Genomic DNA, 19,160 nt, shown 5'->3' with positions numbered 1-19,160 from the left:
CCAAAAAGGATAATCCATTTCTGCTTCTTTGATTACTGTAGGTCAGTTGGGTTTGCCTGCTGCTGCTCTTTCTCAAAATTCAACTCTTTTTTTTTTTTTTTTTTTGAGATGGAGTCTCGCTCTGTCACTCAGGCTGGAGTGCAGTGGCGCGATCTCGGTTCACTGCAAGCTCCGTCTGCCAAGTTTGTGCCATTCTCCTGCCTCAGCCTCCCAAGTAGCTGGGACTACAGGTGCCCGCCACCAAACCCGGCTAATTTTTTGTATTTTTTTAGTAGAGACGGGGTTTCACTGTGTTAGCCAGGATGATCTCGATCTCCTGACCTCATGATCTGCCCACCTCAGCCTCTCAAAATTCAACATTTTAATGACATCATCCTAACCTTTACTTCAGGGTGGCCTTGTATTGTGTCTGCTTCCCAGCTACTCATATCTGCCTACTTCAGCATATTACAAAGCAGCTGACTAGGTCACCTACTGTCATGATAAACTTGGTGAGATTTTCTTTTTTTGTAGACAGGCTTTATTTTGTTGCTGGTCAACCAAGATGTCATTTGATGTAGGATTTAACTTGTTTTTGCATTGCCCTAATATGTTGACATCTCTGGTAGATTTAAAATTTATAATAACAGAAAAGACCATATTTTTTATTTATTTATTTTTTTGAGATGAAGTCTCACTCTGTTGCCCAGGCTGGAGTGCAGTGGCGTCATCTCAGCTCACTGCAACCTCTGCCTCCCAGGTTCAAGCAATTCTCCTGCCTCAGCCTCCTGAGTAGCTGGGACTACAGGCCCATGCCACCATGCGTGGCTAATTTTTTATATTTTTAGTAGAGATGGGGTTTCACCATGTTAGCCAGGATGGTCTCCATCTCCTGACCTTGTGATCCGCCCGCCTCAGCCTCCCAAAGTGCTGGGATCACAGGCGTGAGCCACCATGCCCGGCCAAGACCATGTGTTTCTACGCCACTGGAAATATCCAGTTATGTACCAAGCTTCAGGACAATAACTGAGATTCAGAACTTCCTTGAATTTTTGTTTGCTTGTTTGTTTGTTTTTGTTTGAGACAGGGTCTCTCTCTGATGCCCAGGCTGGAGTGCAGTGGTATGATCTCAGCTCACTGCAACCTCCGCCTCCTGGGTTCAAGTGATTCTCCTGCATCGGCCTCTCGAGTAGCTGGGATTACAGGCCCCTGCCACCACACCCAGCTAATTTTTGTATTTTTAGTAGAGATGGGGTTTCACCATGTTGGCCAGGCTGGTCTTGAATTCCTGACCTCAAGTGATCCGCCCACCTCAGTATCCCAGAGGGCTGGGATTACAGGCATGAGCCACCACACCTGGCCAAATTTTTTTTTAAAAATATTTTTTATTTTGGAATGATTTCGATTTACAGAAAAGTTACCAAAATAGTAGAGTTTCTACTTCCTTTCACCTAGTTCCCTTTAATTTTAACATCTTACATTATAATGATATATTTATCTAAACAAATTAACATTGGTGCATTTTTATTAACTAACTTCTAGACTTTATTTGAATTTCACCAGTTTTTTTTTTTTTCCATTAATGTCTGTTTTCTGTCTTATGATCCAATCCAGGAGACCACGTTGCATTTAATTCCTTGAAATTGTAAAGCACATTTGTCAGAACAAAGTAGACAGGATATGGTGTGGTTTAGTGGAAAGGATGTGGATTTGAGGATCAAATAGATAGACACAGGTTTAATCCTAGCTCTGCCATTTATTAGCTACTTGACTATAAAAAGTAGACTAAGTTGTTGTGAGGATTAAATGAGATAAGATGTGCCAGAAAGCACCTGGTGAGTAATTAATCCTTGGTAAATGTTTGTTATCTTCTTCCTGATATTGCAAAGTAGGAGACTTTTTAGTTGTGCATGCCTACTAAAATTCCTTTGGCTGTGTTTAGGGCCATCCCAAACCAGGTCACAGGAGTCTGCTTCAGAATTATTATCAACCAAATATAGTGCATTGACTTGGAAAACTACTTACTGGGCTTCTGCATGTCTTCTGTATATTTGCCTCTAGAGCATCAAGTTCAACAGATTATATAGAAGCAACAGTGGCTTTTTATGACATCTGTAGCCTGTAGCTAGCTACATTGGTATTCCATACCTCCAGTAGGACCAGCTGTGAAATCCACACCAAGATCCAGGGTCCTGTAGTCGGTTGACACTCAGAGCTCATTCTGCCAGCAATTCAAAGTAGACTCAAACATGGTCAGTTACATTAGAATGGAATACTAGACCTGAGGGTGTGTAGAGTTTATCTCAGAGCACTGGTTTTGCCAAATGGGTTGTAAAATAGATGAATACTTGCTTCTGTTTCCTATGTGTGCCATGCTGTGAACATTAAGTCTGTTGTACTGATATGCTGTCTAAAACTGTGTTGTTCATGGAATACTACACAGCTATAAAAAAGAATGAAATCATGTCCTTTGTAGAAACATGGTTGCTGTGGGAAGCTGTTGTCTTAAGTGAATTAATGCAAAAACAGAAAACCAAATACTGCATGTTATTTATAAGTGGGAGCTAGGTCGGGTGTAGTGGCTCATGCCTGTAATCCCAGTGCTTTGGGAGGCCAATCTGGGAGGATAGCTTGAGGCTAGGAGTTTGTGAACAGCCTGGGCAACATAGTGAGACCCTGTCTCTACAAAAAAATTAAAAAAATTAGCTGGGCATGGTGGTGAGTGTTTGTAGTCGCAGCTACCTGGCAGGCTGAAGTGGAAGGATTGCTTGTGTCCAGGAGTTTGAGGCAGCTGCCTGGATGATGGGGGGTGCGGGGGAAGGTAGGAGCTAAACATTGGGTACACATGGACATAAAAATGGGAACAACAGACACTGGGGACTCCAAAATTGGTGGGAGGGACGAAGGGGGTCAAGGGTTGAAAAACTACCTATTGGGTACTATGTTCACTATTTGGTTGAAGGTTCAGTAGAAGCTTAAACCTCAACATCGTGCAATATATCCATGTAACAAACCTAGACATGTACCCCCTGAATCTAAAATAAAAATAAAAATCTATCTGTGTTGTGATTTGGAAAAACAGGATTGAGGCTGGGATTGTGTGAGAGTGAAGAGAAGAAAACCAAGCTGCTTGTTTTTTTTTTTTGAGTTGGAGTCTTGCTCTGTTGCCCAGGCTGGAGTGCAGTGGCGCATCTCAGCTCACTGCAAGCTCCGCCTCCCGGGTTCACGCCATTCTCCTGCCTCAGCCTCCCGAGTAGCTGGGACTACAGGTGCCTGCCACCACGCCCGGCTAATTTTTTTTGTATTTTTAGTAGAGATGGGGTTTCACCATGTTAGCCAGGATGGTCTCGATCTCCTGACCTCGTGATCTGCCCGCCTTGGCCTCCCAAGGTGTCTTTTCCTTCCAGCTTGAAGATAGTGAGGAGTGTAGGTAAAAATCTTTGGCCATTTTAGTATATTGAAGAAAATCTGGTGCAGCACAAAATCTTACACTCTGCTTGAATATATTTGATGGTTTTGCCATCAAGAATGGAGATTTCTTCTTTCATCAGTGAGTTTGGGCTGGGTGTGGTGGCTCACACCTGTAATCCCAGCACTTTGGGAGGCCCAGGTGGATGGATTGCTTGAGCCCAAGAGTTCGAGACCATCCTGGGTTAACATGGTGAAACCCCATCTCTACAAAAAATACAAAAATTAGCTGGGTGTGGTGGCACTCACCTGTAGTCCTAGCTACATGTGAGGCTGAGGTGGGAGGATTACCTGAGACAGGGCTGCAGTGAGCCGTGATCATGCCACTGAGATCTAGCCTGGACACAGAGTGAGACCCTGTCCCAGGGGAAAACAAAAAGCATGTGTACTGGTACTATCAGTGTATTAGAGAAATTAGGTTCTAAAGTTATCTCCCATCCATTATTATTTAGTGATGGTTGATGATATGTAGTGAATATTTCTGAAGGATCATATATTTGCCAAACACTTATTGAGCCCTAAGTTCAAGGCACTGTGTTTGGTACCAAAGGATAGAAAGATAAATATATTGAGGTCTCTGTTCCTGAGGAGCTTAAAATTTTGTGGGGGAGATAAGACATTGATAAGTAACAATACAGGATATGGGATTGGTGAGGATAAAGAGTCTGATTTTGAGAGGAGGAGGGCAATTGGGAGTGAGTTTTTAGCTGGGTCTTTAAGGACAATAATTTTGAGAGGACAAGGATAAAGGTTAATGAGAAGCAGAGGAAACAGAATGAGAAAAGCATGGAGCCATGAAGGTGTGTGGTATATTTCTGAAATAGAGAATAATCCAGTGCGTCTGGAGTGTGGGTTGTATGTAAATGTGGGATATTAGCTTAAAAGACATGTTGGAGACAAATTATGAAGGACTTTGAATTAAATGCTGTTTGCTGTGGGACATACAGTGGTGATGTCTGTGTGTCATATCATGGCCACCATTGATGACCCAGGTTGTGCACTTGCCCCAAAACACTCAATCTTTTGCTGGGGGTTTTCAAACTTGTACTGGAAGAATAAAGTAAGACTAGTAGAGGGAATCTTAGATATAATGCTTGGGAATTCTCAGTGACCAAGGTATCTGCATGTTTAGGACACTGATAAGCAGTGGGTGAGATGGAGAGTGACCTAGTGAGTCATATGGGCTACAGTGGAGAGAAGACGTCCTGGCAGAGACTGAATGCCAGACTCTAGTCATCTCCCAAGCATAGCAGCCCTCTTACTTTTTTATGGTGATATGAATTTCCCCAGGAACCAGAGACACTTGAACTGGCCTAGGGAAGAATTGTTCATATTGGCAGTAAGGGAAAAGCAGCAGAGCCTCTTTGATGAAACTGTAAAATGTGAGCTGGGAGCTACTGGGAGCCATGTTTCCAAGGTTTTGGAGAAAGCGCCTTTGAAAACTAAACTGATGAGAAAGACAGAGACAAGTGAAATGGGATAGCAGGTCTTCAAGTCTAGCCAGCTGCACTCCTGCTCTTCACATTGTTTGGTATTGTGATCCAAGAAATTCAACGTTTTGCCTAGGCCAGTTCAACTGGAGTTTCTGGTTCCTGAGGAAGTTCACAGCCAATAAAGGTATCATGCCAACCCCTGTGCCGGGGGCAAGCATTGTGATCAGCAGACCTAGCAGAACCACATACATGTGGGGTGGGGGACTATTTCCCAAAAGAAGTGGGGCAGAGATGCTATCCTTAGTAAAGGGAGAAAATAGTAAGTATCCTCTTCTGATGAGTAAAGCACAACCTGGATCCATAGCCTTGGGGCTGGAAAAGAAGGTCTGCATTTGAGAAACACTGTCCCATTCCCATAGAATCTACTGTTAACTGAGGTAGGAATGCTAGAGGATGAGCAGACTTGGGAAGAGAAATAAAGGCCTCAATTTTTCCACTGTTGGGACTCAGCTGTCTTCAGAAACGTATAGACCAATGGAACAGAACAGAGGCCTCAGAAATAACGCCACACATCTACAACCATCTGCTCTTTGACAAACCTGACCAAAAAAAAGAAACGGGAAAAGGATTCCCTATTTAATAAATGCTACTGGGAAAACTGGCTAGCTATATGTAGAAAGCTGAAACTGGATCCCTTCCTTACACCTTATACAAAAATTAATTCAAGATGGATTAAAGACTTAAATGTTAGACCTAAAACCATAAAAACCCTAGAAGAAAACCTAGGCAATACCATTCAGGACATAGGCATGGGCAAGGACTTCATGACTAAAACACCAAAAGCAATGGCAACAAAAGCCAAAATTGACAAATGGGATCTAATTAAACCAAAGAGCTTCTGCACGGCAAAAGAAACTACCGTCAGAGTGAACAGGCAACCTACAGAGTGGGAGAAAATTTTTGCAATCTACTCATCTGACAAAGGGCTAATATCCAGGATCTACAAAGAACTTAAACCAATTTACAAGAAAAAACCAAACAACCCCATCAAAAAGTGGGCAAAGGATATGAACCGACATTTTTCAAAAGAAAACATTCATGCTGCCAATAGACACATGAAAAAATGCTCATCACCACTGGTCATCAGAGAAATGGAAATCAAAACCACAATGAGATACCATCTCACTCCAGTTAGAATGACGATCATTAAAAAGTCAGGAAACAACAGGTGCTGGAGAGGATGTGGAGAAATAGGAATGCTTTTACATTGTTGGTGGGAGTGTAAACTAGTTCCACCATTGTGGAAGACAGTATGGCGATTCCTCAAGGATCTAGAACTAGAAATACCATTTGACTCAGCCATCCCATTACTGGGTATATACTCAAAGGATTATAAATCATGCTTCTATAAAGACACATGCACATGTATGTTTATTGCAGCACTATTCACAATAGCAAAGAGTTGGAACCAACACAAATGTCCATCAATGATAGACTGGATTAAGAAAATGTGGTACAAATATACCATGGAATACTATGCAGCCATAAAAAAGGATGAGTTCATGTCCTTTGTAGCGACATGGATGAAACTGGAAACCATCATTCTGAGCAAACTATCGCAAGGACAGAAAACCAAACACCACATGTTCTCACTCGTAGGTGGGAACTGAACACTGAGAACACTTGGACATAGGGCAGGGAATATCACACACCGGGGCCTGTCATGGGATGGGGAGATGGGGGAGGGATAGCATTAGGAGAAATACTTAATGTAAATGATGAGTTAATGGGTACAGTAAATCAAAACGGCACATGTATACATATGTAACAAACCTGCATATTGTGCACATGTACCCTAGAACTTAAAGTATAATAATAAAAAAAAAAAGAACCTAAATAAAATTTGTGTTGAGATGCATGTGTTTTTAATCTTTCAAAATTATATATTATGGATGACAAATTATTTTCTCCTAAAAAAAAAAAAAAAAAGAAATGTAGGAAACTTGAGTTTGGTGGTTTTCTACATAGGCTGAGGTTCCATTTTAATTAAGAACCTGGTGCTGTCAGTGCTTTCCGCCTCAAAGCTCTGACCATTCCATGTTATTGATCCCCACCAGTGATAATGATGTACATTTCAGAGTTTCTGTAATGTATGAGGCCCTAATATAGTAGGGCCTTTATATATGTCTATGTCATGTAATTTAAATATTACAGCAATTTAATGAAGTGTATTATATGCAGGAAGGAAACTGAGGTAAGAGAGGATTGGAAATTTGCTTCAAACACAGGTCTGACTGATGTAAAAGAAGGCTGGGCTCTTGTTATTGTATTATCCCGCCTCTTTTAGATAATACTACTGCCACTATACTAATGCTACTATTAATAATGGCCAGCAGTTACTAAGCTCTTACTTTATGCTATGTACTTTAAATGAAGTATCTTTTATTCTTTACAAGTACTATCCTGAACTTAGAATTGGGAAAACTGAGGCTTGAGGTCATATAAATCATGTGATAAAGCCAGCACTGGAATTCAGCTCTCTTGGTACTAGAGACCAAATCTGTAAGTGCTATTTTCTACTGTCTTTAGGTCCATAAGTAAAGCTTATCTGACAGATTTCCAAGTCAGCTGTTGCTACCATCCTTCCAAGTTAGTAGTTTCCCACCTAGGAAAAGGATAAAGCTTGTAGCAATGCTACTTCTCACAATCTTTAGTGCTTTCTTTGCCTTAATCTTAAGTTTCGGGAGAAAGGAAAAGCAATTCACTTCACAATGTGGTTGGGGTCTCATCTTCAAAGACATAATTAAAACTGTCCTGGATAGCTGGGCATGGTAGCTCATGCCTGTAATCCCAGCACTTTGGGAGCCTGAGGTAGGAGGACTGCTTGAGCCCAGGAATTCAAGACCAGCCTGGGCAACATAGTGAGATCCCATTTCTTAAAAAAAAAAAAAAAAACATTAGCTGGGACTGGTGGCTAGCACCTGTAGTCCCAGCTACTTAGAAGACTGAGGTGGGAGGGTGACTTCAGCCTAGGAGTTCAAGGCTGCTATGAATTACGATCGGGCCACTACACTCCAGCCTGGGCAACAGGAGACCCTGTTTCAAAACAAACAAGCAAACAAACAAAAACTGTCCTAGTGGCATTAAACTATAATGCCATCTGAGTGGATGACCTCAATGTAGTATTGGCTACAAATTTTATTTGCACATATAACATGTTCATTCTTTCAACATAAGTTTCCTGTTCTGTTGAAATATAAAGGTACTAGAGTGGCCTTTGTTCTTGAAGAGCTTCACTCTGAATCATGTAACTGGTCTGGATGTGGTCTTTCAATAAGACAATAGCAGCAGCATAATAAGCCTCCAGGTCAGCATAGTAGCATAGTATTTTGTGTTACCTATTTTAGTAAGTTTACATTTGGTTAACTCCTGTTGAGGAACAATATGATGATCAAAGAGATGATATGGTTTATTTACTAGATGAATCCTTGATGTCTTCATACTAATGTAAAGCTCTGTCACAGCCTGCTTTGATCTGCTCGTTCCTGGGTGTGGTATCCAGCTGTTTGTCAGCATCCCTCTCCATACCCATGGAAATCCCAACTGTACTGGGTTTTGGGTTGCCTACCAGGTTCACTGTTTAAAAATGTGAGTTGGAATGTTCCTTTTTATGTTTTTATTGAAAAGAACACAAGTTCTATGATGAGTTAAAATTACTATAAATGTTTATAGCTCATATTCATTGTATAAGATTAGTTGAAAAATCTTGTTTTCTTTTTCTTTTTTTTTTTTTTGAGACGGAGTCTTGCTCTGTCACCCAGGCTGGAGTGCAGTGGCCGGATCTCAGCTCACTGCAAGCTCCTCCTCTCGGGTTCACGCCATTCTCCTGCCTCAGCCTCCCCAGTAGCTGGGACTACAGGCACCCGCCACATCGCCCGGCTAGTTTTTTGTATTTTTTAGTAGAGACGGGGTTTCACCGTGTTAGCCAGGATGGTCTCGATCTCCTGACCTCATGATCCGCCCATCTCGGCCTCCCAAAGTGCTGGGATTACAGGCTTGAGCCACCGCGCCCGGCCAAAAATCTTGTTTTCATATTGCCTTCTGATGGAGTTTGGGTCAGGTGAAGGTGGTTACAAAAATGACACTAAAATTTTCACATTACACTATTGTTTGATAGTCGTTCATTAATTCTTCACTTAGTCTACTTATTAAGTATCAACAAATCTTTATTCTGGAGATGAATAAGATGTGTCCTTTACAGTGGGAAAGTTTATTATTTAATAGAGCTGTTTACAGACTTCAATTTGCCTTCTTGATAAATGTGATGAACATGGTTTACAATTTACATAGATATTCAGGCTATCAGATCTTGGAATTGCTGAACTAAATTCTTCTGTATGTATTCTTATATGATTTTATCCTAGGTATTTTGGGAAATAAATACTGTCTGATGGGGGAGTAGATAGCTTTTTCAAATTTTGTATCTGCGAATGCATATTATCAGCCGAGCTTACATGACTATGCAATTATAAAGAAGTATAAAGCACAGGCTATTAAGTGGTCCAAAAGAAAATAAGTACTCTGCTCATAAATCTTTGAAATCATGGGAATGTTTCCAGACAGAACAAGATGGAATTTATCTTCCTAATTGTGACACAGTACCTTGAAAAACGCAACTGGGTGCGTGGAGACACGGATTTGTGTTTAATTTGCCATTTTAAAAGTTCCCCTGTCAAATTCAAGGTATTAAGTTGCTTTACGGAAGGCTAAGACCAAGCTCTAGATGCAAGACCGGGGAACTGACTGCCGGAACGTTTGTGTTGCAGCGCCTCGCCCCTGGCCGGTGCTCTTTCGCGAAGGGACCATCTCTGCCAAGCGCCTGTTGGTAGGAACCTGCTTGGTCGCGTCTGAGGGGGATTGTAAGGTGGCTGTGGCTGAAGCAGGCGCCCGGGGGAGTCTGTAGGAGGGAAACCGCCATGGACGATCAGGGTTGCCCTCGGTGTAAGACCACCAAATATCGGAACCCTTCCTTGAAGCTGATGGTGAATGTGTGCGGACACACTCTGTGAGTTGGGCGGCAGTGGATTCCCTGGGGGAGAGACGTGCTGGGTGGGAGGAGAGGGCCAGGAGATGCTAGGCCTCGTCTTAGTGGGAGCAAAGGGCGTTGGCGTTGTTAGTTTCAACATTGGTGAGGAAATGGGAAAAGACGGCGTTGTGGCTTTAAATGGACAGTAGCCGCTAGCCCCGAGCGGCTCTGGCATGCTTTGAACTGCGGGTTCTCAGTGTGGCTCCCAGCAGTTTGTCACGTTCCCTCCTCCATAGCCAATGAGTAATATCCCGACTGTATTTCCAGGCTTTGTGGTGTTTATTGGGCTCTAGACATCACTGATTAAAAGCGTGGGGGATTGGAGGGTTTATTTCATATGAAATGTTTTTATTGAAAAAGTGCGAAAGTGCTATGAAAACTTAAAATTTGCTTGAGTATATACTGCTGCTATTTATTGTATGAGTTAATTAAAAAACCCTATGTGTATGCCCACTTGTCCTGATGGAGTTCGGTTAGACTCCCATCATTAAAATGAAGAAAACCCGGACTCTAGGTAGTTAATTTTGAAGATATAATAATGGCTGGCATTTGAGTGCACATTTTGTGCCAGGCAGTGTTCTAAGCGCCTTACCATGAATTATCTCAGTTCATTCCTACAACAGTCCCATGAAGTAGGTACTGGTATTTCCATTTCACAGGGAAGGAAATCGAGACTGCTCAAGGGCCCTTATTAAGTGGGCCTTGAGAGAACTGGAACCCAGGAAGTCTGACTTTAGAACGCCCATTTTCAAGGGAAGGGGGTAGAAGGAGGGAGGTTGAGTTTGTGTATTTTGAAACAGGGATTGGTCAAAGTGTTTCTTGCCAGATTTCTTGTCAGATGTGGTTTAGTGAAGGTGGTTCTAGAAAGCACTTTGGGATAAAAAGGTGCCATGTAATGGTGAGCACATATTCCTGTAGTTTCTTTGAGGTTTATTGGAGGCAAAAAATAATGGATAATCTACAGTGTGTAGACAAGGTCTCCTCCCAACCCCCAAATGCTGACAAAAATGTAGAGCAATGACAGGGTCTTTAGGTAAGCATAAATTACATGATTAGCTGTAGCTATAATTATTATATGGGATTTATTAGTTTACTTAACTTTTCTAATCTTTATTTTCCTTTGCTTTACTCTGCAAAGGAAGTATAGTAGAGCTGTGATTGAATGGTTTAAGATTAGAAGTAAGGTAAAAGTAATCAAGAAGAATGCATGGAAAAGGGAATTCTATGTGGAAAACACTGTAGATAGACTGTTTTTAGAGAGATTTCGTTCAATTTCTCTCCATTTTTCTTTATCAGGTTTGTTATAGTGGAAACAGGAAAGTGGAACAGGAAAGAGAGTTTTTTTTTTGGGAAGGATGCTAACTAAATGTAATTTACCAGAAGGATGCTAAATGTAATTTTCTGGCCTAGCAGCAATTAGCATTCAGGGAGGATTATACGATTTCAGTTAACATAAATGGCATTTTCATTAGGCAATTATAAAATATTTATTTTAATTGAAATTGCTTTTGTTGTGTCCTCAGCCCTTTTTGTTAAGGTCTAAGAGTTAAGACTTTTGTCTAATTCATTCTGGTGTTGCATTTAATCTGATTAATTTGCTAACCTGTTAGATAACAGGCTGCATTTTACAGTCCTTTTTTGACTTGAAATGTGAACAAAATGAGTAAAAGGCTGTAGCATACTGGCTGAGAGAACAAGCTTTGGAATGAGCCTGTCTGATTTCACATTCTTTTACCGGCTCTGTGGCCTTAGGCAAATGACTAACTCTTTGTTAGCAGTTTTTCTTGTTTGTACAATAGAGAAAATAGTGCTGCTTGTATCATGGTCCTTAAGTATTAAATAATATATGTAAAATATTTAGAGATATTTAGTGGAGTTTCTGTCACATAATATTTGTTTACTATATATTGGCTATTTTATTATTAATATTCTTTGCGTGTGGCATGGGTGGTAAGCAGAAATAAAATTAAAACAGGACTTACTTGGCCTGCTATGAAATACTTGCACAATAATGATTAGCTTTAAATGATTTCGGTACACTATAAAACATGAAAATACAGCTTTGATTATAACGACTCTGTTGTAATTTTCTTTAGCATGTTGACTATCTAATTAGTCATCTTTTTAAAGAAGTACTTTAATCTAAGCTAACACACTGCTGTTTCTGAATGGAGGAGAGAACTCACTGATTTTTTTGGCAATCATTTAAAAAAATTAAAATTATATAAACAATAATAAAAGCAACCTAAATTATTAAGTGAAAGGTAAACATTTTTGTGGTTCACCCCAGGAGGCGGAGCTTGCAGTGAGCTGAGATTGTGCCACTGCACTCCAACCTGGCAACCGAGCAAGACTCTGTCAAAAAAAAAAAAAAAAAAAAGTTTCGTGGTTCACTTCTCCAGAGGTGACAACTTTTAGGTTGTTTGTGTATATTTTCAGATATTTTCTATGCATATGTAAACATGTGTGCGTTTGGGTAGAAAACTTTTTCTTCCTTTAGCATAAACAGGAATATAGCAGAAACATATATATGTGTGTATATATGTATATATTTCCTTGCTTTTTTCATTATGTATATTGGATAATCTCTCTAGATCAATATGCATATGTTTTTTTCTTTTAACAATTTGATAGTAGTCCATTGTTCAAATATAATTTATTTACCCAAATTTTAAAAATTAATATTTATTTAATTTTCCAGTTTTTCCCTGGAGTAACCATCCATAAATATGCATATATTTATATCTTTGATATCTTTATATATATATCTTTGAGCACTTAGGCCAGTATATCATAAGATATAACAGGTAAAAATCACAGGGTAATGTCCAGTAGTAGAATTGTTGGGTCAGAGTTTCTGGCTTTTAAATTTGATAAATATGGCCCAGTTGTTCTCAAAAAAGATTATGTCAAGACAGGCATGGTTGTGCCTACCTGTAATCCTAGCTACTTGGGGGCTGAGGAGGGAGGATTGCTTGAGCCCAGCAGTTCCAGACCAACTTGGACAACATAGGGAAACCCTATCTTAAAAAAAAAAAAAAGATCTTGTCAATTATGTTATGTTCCCAACAACTGTATGGAGATTCCTATTGCCAATACTGGGTAATAGTATTTTTTAAAATCTTGCATTTTAAAAGATGTTTAAAAGCATCTGATCAGATGCTTTTCTGATAAGAAAAGCATCTTATCAGATGCTTTTCTGATAAGAAAAGCATCTTATCAGATGCTTTTCTGATAAGAAAAACATCTTGGGTTTTTTTTTTTTTTTGAGATGAAGTCTTGTTCTGTCACCCAAGCTGGAGTGCAGTGGCATGATCTTGGCTCACTGCAACCTCCATCTCTCAGGTTCAAGTGCTTCTTCTGCCTCAGACTCCCAAGTAGCTGGGATTACAGGTGCATGCCACCATGCTCGGCTAATTTTTGTATTTTTAGTAGAGATGGGGGTTTCACTGTGTTGGCCAGGCTGGTCTCAAACCACTAACTTGGTGATCCAGCCACATCCATCCTCCCAAAGTGTTGAGATTACAGGCATGAACCACCATGCCCGGCCTGAGATGGAGTTTTGCTGTTGTTGCCCAGGCTGGAGTGCAATGGTGTGATAGCTTACCGCAACCTCCACCTCCCGGGTTCAAGCAATTATCCTTTCTCAGCCTCCCGAGTAGCTGGGATTACAGAGATGCACCACTACGCCCGGCTAGTTTTGTAGTTTTAGTAGAGACGGGGTTTCTCCATGTTGGTCAGGCTGGTCTTGAACTCCCAAACTCAGGTGATCTGCCCGCCTCGGCCTCCCAAAGTGCTGAGATTACAGGTGTGAGCCACTGTCCCCGACCTCATCTTGGCTCTTAATGAAAGATTTTTTTGATACTTCTTTGGGTTTTTATAGCATGTATTTCATGGGATTGAATGTAGGCATTTTAATAATATGATTGTTAGCTTGAGAGGAGCAGGTATTATTTTGCTGAATGACTCAGGCTCAGTCTTACGATGTTGTAGTCAAGTTGTTGGCTAGGACTGCAGTCTGGACTTGACTGGGCCTGGGGTATCCGTTTCCAAGGTCACTCATGTGGCTCTTTTCAGGAGGCTTCAGTTCCTCCCCATGGACTCTTCCATAGGTCTACTTATGACATGGCTTCTCCCAGAACTAATGATATGAGCAGAGGTGAGGAAGGTTGGGGAGATGGAGCGGGGAAGAGAGAAAGGGAGAGAGGAAGGGAACTGGAAGCTGCAGAGCCTTTTAAAACCTAATGATAGAAGTGATATACCATCACCTCTGGTGTATTGTAGTGTTATAATGTGGGAGAGTACACACAAAAGTGTGAATACCAAGGGTGTGAATATCACTGGGCTATCTTGAAGGCTGACTTCCACAGGATTTTATTAACTTATTTTTTTTTTCGTGTCCTCAAGTAGCGAAGACTTTTTGGAGGCAAGTGATAAAGTGAGTAGGAGTAGTGCTTCATAAAAGAGGAACTATAGGGTTATGGAAAAATTAACTAGGAGTTTTACTTAAGGGAGAAAATACAGGAGCAGAGATGAGAGAAAAGAGGTGAAACATTATTAAATACCTTTCTGTCTTAGCTGCTTGCAATTGAAGAAGGATATTTCTCTACTTATCAATTTAATCTAGCAAATGCACAAATGAATTGATTGTATGCATATAGAAGAAGATTGGATTTCGTGTTTTTTTTTTTTTTTTTTTTGTTCAAGGATGAACATTGTCTCAATTACAGAAAATGGTAGTTTTTTTTTTCTTTATCAGGCCACTTATTTCAAGAAATGGGCCTTCCGTTCTGAAGGCATATAGAATTATATGGAGGTGGTGGTATCTAATTCTTATTAAAGTACAAGCTTTAATAATTTAATTTCTGGTTGGACGCCGTGGCTTATGCCTGTAATCCCAGCACTTTGGGAGGCTGAGGCGGGTGGATCACCTGAGGTCAGGAGTTCAAGACCATCCTGGCCAACATAGTGAAACCCCTTCTCTACTAAAAATACAAAAATTAGCCGGATGTGGTGGCATGTGCCTGTAATCCCAGCTACTTGGGAGGCTAAGGCAGGAGAATCACTTGAACCTGGGAGGTGGAGGTTGCAGTGAGCTGAGATCATACCACTGTACTCCAGCCTAGGCTACAGAGCAAGACTCTGTCTTAAAAAAAAAATTAATTTCTATCCCAACCATTCTTGGCAAAACTTGTCTCTGGAAATTTTACATGCTAAATCTACTTTTTTCTTTAAACACGCACAAGACACAAAGCACAAGATAAGCAAAATCAAGCACCTACCATCCTGATATATAAAGGCAATATTTTGTGATAGTTACTTAAGATCTTTCTCTTTCTTTTTTCCCTTTTTATTTTTCTGTTCTCCTATTTCTCATTTACTGATGTTACTGGATAGTTTATCCTGAAGAGTCTGAATTTTGCTTATTGCATCTTTGTGATATTGTTAAATATGTTCTTCTGTTCTCAGTATTTCCTCTAAATTGTTAGTTATGTTTAAAAGTTTTATCAGATTGTTTGAATTTATTTGTTGATAAGAATGATAAGTGGTATTAAGTCATTTAATGTACTGATCTTATTCAGTACCTTTGTGGAAATTAGGAAACAGAGCCCCCTCTGGGTAGAAAATTAGGAAAAGGCACTTATTCTAGGTGGAAGATTTAGAAAAGGGACATTCTAGATATTAATTTATAATTTTCTGTTGTGATAAGAGGACATAACTCTATAAAATTTCAGTCTTTTGAAGTTTTTTGAAAGCTTACTTATGGTCCAGCATATAGCCTGTCTTTGTGAACAATCATTGTACATTTGAAAAGAATATGCATTCTGTGGTTGTTGGGTGTAGTGTAGTATAAGTTATAAATGTGGTACATACTACCATACCCATCTTGGTTGATAGCATTACACAGATCTTCTGTATCTTTATTAATTTATTTTATCTACTCATCTTATGAATTACTCCACTATGATTATAGATTTGTCAGTTTTTCTTGTAAGTTTTGTCGTACTTTATGCATTTTGGAACTCTTTTCTTAGGTACATATTTGGGATTGTTATGCCTTCCTAATACATTTCTTCTTTTATCATTATGAAATGGCCCTCTTTATCTCTTGTAATACGCTTTTTCCTGAAGATTCTATTTGATAATAATTTAGCACTGTCAGTTTTCTTGTGCTTACTATTTGATAGTATGCTTTTTTTCCATTCATTTACTTAAAAAAATTTTTTTAAGCCATGTAGTATAACTCCTGGGCTCAAATGATCCTCCTGCCTCAGCCTCCTGAGTAGCCAGGGCTACAGGTGCATGGCACCTCACCTGGCTAATTTTTATTTTTATTTTTTTATTTTTTATTTCATTTATTTATTTTTTTGAGATGGAGTCTCGCTCTGTCGCCTAGGCTGGAGTGCAGTGGTGTGATCTCAGCTCACTGCAAGCTCCACCTCCCAGGTTCATGCCATTCTCCTGCCTCAGCCTCCCGAGTAGCTGGGACTACAGGCACCCACCACCATTCCGGGCTAATTTTTTGTATTTTTAGTAGAGACAGAGTTTCACCGTGTTAGCCAGGATGGTCTTGATCTTCTGACCTCGTGGTCTGCCCACCTTGGCCTCCCAAAGTGCTGGGATTACAGGTGTGAGCCACCGCGCCCAGCATTTTTTTTTTTTCTTTTTTAAAATTTTTAGTAGAGATGGGGTCTTGCTATGTTTCCCAGGCTGGTCTCAAACTCCTGAGCTCAAGTGATCTGCATGCCTCAGCCTCCCAAAATGTGGGGATTACAGGTGTGAGCCATCACGCCCAGCCATCTCAGGGTTGGTTTCTATTGACTGCAGGTTACATTTTTCTTCTTATTTATTTTTGCATGTTTACTACTTTTTAATTGTCGGTGGTACATTATAGAAATTCTGGATTTTGTCTTTTTGTGAAAAGTGTTGATTTTTAAAATTCTTGCAGGTAGTTAAGTTACTGGCAGATCACTTTGAACTTGTGTAGGCTTGGTTTTACTCTTTGCTAGAATGATATGTGGAGAACCCATTGTTTCCTTCCTTTAGTGTAACTCAACCTCACATTTTTAATCCTTCAAAAACTTGTTGGGGCTTGATTTTAGTCTTTTTAAGGGTGCACCTAGTGTATGCCTTATTCTAGGATGTGGTTCTTACTCTTAGTTGAGGCATTTTTGATATCTCAGCTGGATATCTGAGCTGTTAATAAGGTGTTAATGTGGTTTCTCTGCTTTGGCTGGTGGGAACTCTAAGTGTACCCAGTATTCCTCAACTCGAGTGTATTTTCGTCTCTTAACCACTCTCTTTTAAGCCTTGATTAGTTTTGCCCTACACATGTGCAGCCTATTTCTTGGCCAGGGATTTATGGGGGAATCCTACATGTCTTTTAGCCTCTCTGCCTTGTGGATTTCAGCCACATCAGCTACCCTGCATTCTGATCTCTGCCTATTTGGCTGAGCACAATCACTATTCCCTTCTTAAACTCTTGCTTGCCGGGCCATGGTCATGGCAATTTTTCCCAGATAGAAAGCTGAGGCAATTGTAGGGCTCACCTTGTGAGTTTCCTATCCTATCTCTCAGGGATGTCCTGTCCTGCCTGTTGTCTAATGCCTGTAAACAGTTGTATTATGCACTTTATTTTATGGTTGCTCATGGTGGGAAGGCTAGTCTGGCATCAGTTACTCCATCATATTTGTTAGCGAAAGCTAGCCTCACTATTGTTAAAGCATTTACTTCTGTCTGTAGTCTTGCAGATTTTTCCCAGTTTCCCAGTGTACCTCTTGCTTTTCTTTTTTGTTTGAGACAGTCTCGCTCTGTTGCCTAGGTTGGAGTGCAGTGGTGCGATCTCGGCTCACTGCAACCTTGCCTCCCGGGTTCAAGCAATTCTCATGCCTTAGCCTCCTGAGTAGCTGGGATTACAGGTGTGTGCCACCACGCCTGGCTAATTTTTGTATTTTTAGTAAAGATGGGGTTTGGCCATCTTTCCCAGGCTGGTCTTGAACTCCTGAACTCAAGTGATCTGCCCACCTTGGCCTCCCACCTTGGTCTCCCAAAGTGCTGGGATTACAGGCATGAGCTGTTGCGCCCGGCCCCAGTTTATTTTCTTTACCTCAAAATTGGCAGTGCCCTGTTAACATTTTCTTTTTTGTTGTACAGTTCTGATTACTTTTTTGTTTTTACTACCTCAGCTCCTTCCCTAATACTTTCGTAAGCATTGTTTTCTTTTAATGAAGTGTTTTGAGGTTGATTAGCAGTATAATGATGCAGAACAGCGCTAGAGAATTGATGCCTCCTGTCTTCTGACTGGTAATTACAGTGAAGATGTCTCAAGATTCTTCTGAAGGGGAGGTAGTTTGTGCTTTCACACATATGTAAGAGTTGGTGTTGCATGTATTATCAAGAGACAGTTTGAGGAGTAGAAGGAACACCAAATCTCAAGTTAGAAAATCTAGGCTCTAGTTTCACCATAGACTAGCGAGTTATAGGCCAGCCTTTTAACTTTGATTTGTTCACTTGTTTATAATAGATAGCATCCAGCCCCCTGAAGCTCTTAAAATTTGGGTAATTTAATAGTTACTTAGAAAATTATTGGCTGTGTGTAGTGGCTCACATCTGTAATGCCAGTGCTTTGGGAGGCCGAGGCAGGTGGATTACAAGGTCAGGAGTTCGAGACCAGCCTGATCAACATGGTGAAACTCCATCTCTACTAAAAATACAAAAAATTAGCCAGACGTGGTGGGGCATGCCTGTTATTCCAGCTACTCGGGAAGCTGAGGCAGGAGAATCGCTTGAACCAGGGAGGCGGAGGTTGTAGTGAGCCGAGACTACACCACTGCACTCCAGCCTAGGTGATACAGAGTGAGACTCTGTCTCAAAAAAAAAAAAAAAAAGAAAAGAAAAAATCATTGTAGTCAGTAGTCTTTTCTTTGACCTTACAACATTAATAAAACTCTTTCATAAAATAAAGTTTTAGTTATTTAGTTATTTGTGTTAGTTGTAATTGTTTTTTCCCAGTGTGAGAGATGGTGCTGATCACTCTGCAGAATATGAATGTTTCGTTACAGATTGCTTATTATATGGCTCTAATATATATTTTTTGTTTGATCAGAAATGACTGTTAGTGTACTTCAGTCTTTAAGATGCAGCATGCTAATATACTTAGTTACTTTTCTTATTGAGCGTAACTTACAGTTCTT

At 40.3% G+C, this 19,160-nt stretch overlaps 1 protein-coding gene across 4 annotated transcripts in view; it reads left to right on the top strand.

The window, feature by feature from the left end:
* The first annotated feature begins 9,722 nt into the window (after window positions 1–9,722).
* MNAT1 (MNAT1 component of CDK activating kinase) overlaps window positions 9,723–19,160 on the top strand; it is a 240,680-nt gene continuing 231,242 nt past the window's right edge. For all 4 annotated transcript variants that reach the window (XM_031668067.1, XM_031668070.1, XM_031668069.1 and 1 more), the window contains exon 1: window positions 9,723–9,945. In XM_031668067.1, coding sequence (XP_031523927.1) covers window positions 9,857–9,945 — 89 coding nt within the window. In that variant the 5' untranslated portion in view covers window positions 9,723–9,856. The remainder of the gene's footprint in view (window positions 9,946–19,160) is intronic.

Source organism: Papio anubis, chromosome 7 (genome assembly GCF_008728515.1).
Source record: "Papio anubis isolate 15944 chromosome 7, Panubis1.0, whole genome shotgun sequence".
NCBI classification, from domain to species: Eukaryota; Metazoa; Chordata; class Mammalia; order Primates; family Cercopithecidae; genus Papio; species Papio anubis.
The sequence above is the reverse complement of the archived record's forward strand: the minus strand, read 5'-3'. Positions and strand labels throughout refer to the sequence as shown.